General features: G+C 48.2%; 2 protein-coding genes across 2 annotated transcripts in view; one reads left to right on the top strand and one right to left on the bottom strand.

Annotated features, from left to right (window-relative positions):
* Positions 1–2,788, bottom strand: part of LOC126578557 (serine palmitoyltransferase 1) — a 6,889-nt gene extending 4,101 nt beyond the window's left edge. Inside the window, exon 1 of the mRNA XM_050241243.1 lies at positions 2,295–2,788. The gene's annotated coding sequence lies outside the window, so the exon portion shown is untranslated. The remainder of the gene's footprint in view (positions 1–2,294) is intronic.
* A 484-nt stretch (positions 2,789–3,272) lies between these two features.
* The window catches only part of LOC126578550 (general transcription factor 3C polypeptide 3), a 3,031-nt gene continuing 1,303 nt past the window's right edge, over positions 3,273–5,000 (top strand). The window contains exons 1-2 of the mRNA XM_050241237.1: positions 3,273–4,846; positions 4,905–5,000. The exon at positions 4,905–5,000 is cut by the window's right edge and continues 1,303 nt beyond it. Coding sequence (XP_050097194.1) covers positions 3,386–4,846; positions 4,905–5,000 — 1,557 coding nt within the window. The 5' untranslated portion in view covers positions 3,273–3,385. The remainder of the gene's footprint in view (positions 4,847–4,904) is intronic.

Genomic DNA, 5,000 nt, shown 5'->3' with positions numbered 1-5,000 from the left:
TGACTTGGGGAGGAAGTGGAGAGTAAACTAACAACGATATACCACGATGTGACTGCACACACATATGCAATTTGACCGCACTGCATTGTTGCGATGGTCTCTTCAAGTACTACGGTTTTTATCTATCTGTTTAAACACGATATATGCAGTGGTTGATGTAAAGTGTATTTAAAACACTTGACTAGCGCTAATCGCTGCGTGTAACATCCATCGGCATTGTTTTATGACCGTGGGTTATATGATCATGAAATATCGATAACAACGTCATCCGGGTTGAAAGACAACACTTTCCGCAGGAAGTGTGTTGTAATTTTTTTGTGGGTTGATAACTACCACTTACAGGCTATGCCAGCGTTTGCCAAATAGGGCAATGGTGTGCCAACGAGAGGTACGATATGCCGTTAAATGTGTCATAGCTCTACTTTTCGCACTTTCGCACAACAAATAGCACTTAGCGCAAATAATATCGCTCGTGGAAGTGTTATAGCAACAAATAGCGCTCGTGGAAGTGTTATATCCTATCTAAAGCAAGGAACTACGAATTGCAAACCAGCGTTTCACAGTATATTTTTCGACCTTCGTATAATGCTTCAAACGCACGTTTTTGTAACAGATCTTGCTGCTTACATAAAAAAGGGAAATTTAAAGAATTCCTTTAATCTGACAGGCCCTATAAGCTTGTATAATTCTTCTACTCCACCGGTATTAAAAGAAGATCAATCTGTTCTGATCTTTTCAAGCACGAACCACACACGCGGCGACTAGGCAGCAACGGACCGTATTCAACAAGCACCGCTAAGAAACCGTTACGAACCAGTAGGCTGTATCATTCTTGGCGATTCATTTAGCATATCGCTGCCCTTTAAAAACTAGGAACACTATCCATCCATCTCACCAAATTGACAATTAACCTTGGAATGCGGATTGTGTACCCTATCAGCGCTAATATATGCAATGCTCTGATTCTAAAATAAGATCTGTCCGAAAGATTCGGGGAGACGCTCATTCTTCTGCAAACGTTTGTCGTGGGTCGCTACGCTTATGCGAGTAAAAGCAACGTGGAATCGCTGAAGCCGTTCAAGAGTTGTTTTGGAAACATGCAAGATTCATGAACACGGCGAGAGAGAATACCTACAACATACGATAGTGCCATATGATTTCCAGATTTCCCTTCGTCACATGCCTTTCATTCGCTTTTTAAATTATCTCTACACAATCGAATTCGTAGGGGAAATTTGTGAAAGTTATGGTTCCACTACCGTGCGTGGTTGGAATAAAAATGGGATCATGAACTTTTTTCCGACAAAGTAACCCACATTATGAAATAACTTCAGCAATCGAAAGATCAACATCATAAGAAGGCCATGCAAAAACCACGCAACGCGGTACGAAGGTTCTAAACCAAGGGGGCCGGTATTAGCATAGCATTAACGATTTTCGTATGTTTCGTGGTGCGTGCTTCGTTCGCCCGTTCGTTCCTCCACGTCCACCTGGTGCTCCTCTCTGACTCTCCCCGTCCGCACCATCGACAGCACCGTGCCAGGAAACACCTGACGAGCGGGGAGAGCGAGGGGTCCACTTTTTAGGCGCGCGCGTTTGTCGCAGGAAAAGGTCGCTCGTTGTATGGTGCTCGGTATCGCTGGCCCGTTTCGCTGACGCGCTTTCGCAATGTGATCAAATATTCAAAGCATAGGGAGGGGGAGGGAGGGACGCGAGCCACACGTGTGATGATGGGCACACGCATTGATGACGTAGTGTGTGCAGACGGCGAAGGGCACGGCTCTCCCACCCAGAGCTTTGCGCCACTCTCGGAAATCGCAAATCGTACTTTCTAGACGAAACCGTAATCCACTGGCCGTGGCGAGACCCACGGTGATGGAAGGGAAGGTGGCGACGGTGATGATGATGTTCGTAAATGTTATCACACATTCCGCACCCCCGAATCCATGAGTCATGCGTGTCGTACGATGTACGGGGCTTCTTCCTCTCCGGCATGCCAATTCATGGGCAAGATAAGCGCACGTGAAGCATGCGGCACATGATGTGTTCGAGTGAGATTTCCCGATTTCTGTCACCACTGTGCAATTAGTCACAAGCTGCATTTCTCCAGCTTTTGTGGAATTTCACTATTTGTTCTATTCGCTTAAATCACCGCAATGATTCACTAAAATATTATACAAATTAGCGTAGTATGTTTACTACGGACACGGCGGACCCACCACCCGACCACCTCTCTCAAGCCCTCGATCGGTCACACGCGAAGTTTACCGGTTAATCCCGGAGACACCACCTACCGAAGGTTGCTTGGACCGTGGAATCGGCGGAAGATTTTTCCACACACGCACAAACAGGGTGGGATCGGTAAAGCACACGGCGGGTTTCACTCTGGGGTCCCAGGCCGGGGAACGATTCACGAATCACGCGATTTTTTCGATGCGGTTTCCTCGCGTCACACGACCGCTCTCGCTGGTAAAGATTTCGATTTCAATGGAGACCGCCGTATTGTTGCGATTTTCCAATCAACGCGGCTAGGAAAATGGAAATCCCAGCATTGCCAGATGGCGGGGCACACGGACCGGCTGCACACGGACAGGAAAATCGGAACGAGAGGAGGAAACCAAAAAACACCCGAAAATCTTTACCAGCCCGCAGCGGCAACACCAAGTGTCTCAATTAAACTGGTAAAAAATGAAAGAAAATTGTTGACAGTTATGAAGCCTGTTTTGGTTTTCGGCGGATGATGCTCGGTGGACTCGGTGTCGAAGGCAGCCCCACGGATCCCCGTATGTGGCTGAACAATCGTTCGTTTGTTGAAAAGAATGAGAATGAATCATTTAAGTAGTATGAATCGTTGAAAAGTTCCTGTTTTCCTTCGTATCCAGCCGGGTGATGAAAAAACAAAGCATCCAAAAATCAAAATCCAATATGGCGGAAAGAAAAATGCTATAAACAGACAGCTGCTATAAACGGACAGCTACTATAAACGGATTTGTTTACATTTTCCGAATTTTTTATCGGAGTTCGCTCCGTAAAAACGCGGTAAAATGGGAATTTTTTAACATTTTATGATTTTCTATCCACATAAAAGTGTTAACAGTGAATTTAAGTCGATCCCCTACTCCTCCCGTCGTTTCCACTGAAAAAGTAGGTTGGATAACTGCAGAGAGCACAGAAATTTGCGGCCGTGATCCGGGAAACCGCACCGGCAAGTAGAAAGGTTCGTGATTGTGCATGATCCTTGTCTTAACGATCGATTTCTCCTTTCAGACATCATCGCCGCAAGATCGCCTGAAATTAAGATCACGGAGCTAGCAAAGTGAATGAACATATTGCACCCGAATCCGAGCAGATAAATAATAGTCCATTTAAGAAATCCCCCCTCAGAATGTCTGATAGCGAGGTCGAGTATACGGCCACCGAGGTGGAGATCGAGGAGATCGATGCCTACGAGATGGACGAGGCGGACCTGCAGCAGTTCGTGGAGGTGCATGATTTACCACGGCCAGTCACCAAAGCAGATCCGGCCCCGTCCACCTCCAAGGCCGGCGTTAGCTCTTCCGCACATTCGGAGTCGGAAACGGACGAAGAGAACACCCAGCAGCGTGAGACACTGATTAAGAAGCTGGTGGCGCGAGAAATCACCTACAGTCAGTATCAGGAGCAGATGCACCAAGAGGATGATTTCGACGAAGAAGAGGTGGACCAGGAACGCAGCAGAGAGTGGGTATCGTCGGGCTTTGAACTTGACTACCGAACGGCTCGGAGAGATGCTATGAAGGGCAATCTGCAAGGTCCGCTACAAACGACCGTAGAAGGAAAGAGTACCAAGCGGCGGCAGAGGCGCTTTCTGCCACCGGCCCTCCAAGGACTGATGGGGGAGGCCAATCTTTGCTACGCCCGTGGCGATACGAGTACGGCGAAGGATCTGTGCCTGGAGATCATCCGTCAGGTGCCGCTTGCTTATGAACCCTTCATTACCCTAGCACAGCTCTACGAAGGTAATGATCCGGAACAGTACCTCGAGTGTTCCCTTATCGCAGCCCATCTGAACCCCTCCGATATCGAGCTGTGGATGCGGGTAGCAGAAACCTCGATCGAACAGGGCAACATCGATCAAGCGCTGAAATGCTACACACGCGCCATCAAGTACGAACCGAAGAATGTCGATCTGCGTCTGAAGCGTGCGCAGCTTACGGAGAAAAAGGGAGACGAGAAACAGGCATTCAAGTACTACTATGACATGCTACCACTCATCCCGAAAGAGCAGGGAGAGTTTCTTATCTGCACCGCCAAGAGGGTAGCTAAAAAGTTCCACGAAGAGTCCAATATAGGCGCCGCTCTGGAGGCGATGAAACGTGCCTACACAACCGCACCGGAACTGTTCTCCATCGAGGACATTAATCTACTGTTGGAACTCCTGATTGCCAATGGGCTCTACCAGCGCGCCTTATACATACTCTCGACGCATGCCCACGTCGAAGTGCAGGGTTCGGTGGAGGCGGCAGCCGCAAGTAAGGTGGACAGCTTTTCCGTTACAATACCGGATGATATGATGCTGGACCTGCGTACGAAGCTGGCCGTCGTACTGGTGCATCTGAAGAGCGAACATTTGTTCGACTACATCATTAGGGACATTATGATGCACACGGATCCAGAGAACGGGGGCGATTGTTATCTGGACATTGCAGAAGCGCTTATGAAGGAGGAGTATTATCGCTTTGCACTGCGACTGCTGGTACCCTTGATCAAAAGTGAACGCTTCTCGTTGGCCGCCGTTTGGCTTCGGTATGCCGATTGTTCACGTTTCGTTGAAGCCTATGATGAAGCCATCGAGGGCTATCGGAAGGTATGGGATCATGCTTTTAAGCAGAATGACTCAAGACTAATATCTAATGACCTTCTAGGTTGTCTCACTGGCTCAACATTTGGATGCGCGTCTGGCACTAGCCGCGCTGTTGAAGAAACAGGGCAAATATGCAGATGCACTGGAGGCACTGGAA

This window comes from Anopheles aquasalis, chromosome 3, assembly GCF_943734665.1.
Source record: "Anopheles aquasalis chromosome 3, idAnoAquaMG_Q_19, whole genome shotgun sequence".
Lineage (NCBI taxonomy): Eukaryota > Metazoa > Arthropoda > Insecta > Diptera > Culicidae > Anopheles > Anopheles aquasalis.
The sequence above is the reverse complement of the archived record's forward strand: the minus strand, read 5'-3'. Positions and strand labels throughout refer to the sequence as shown.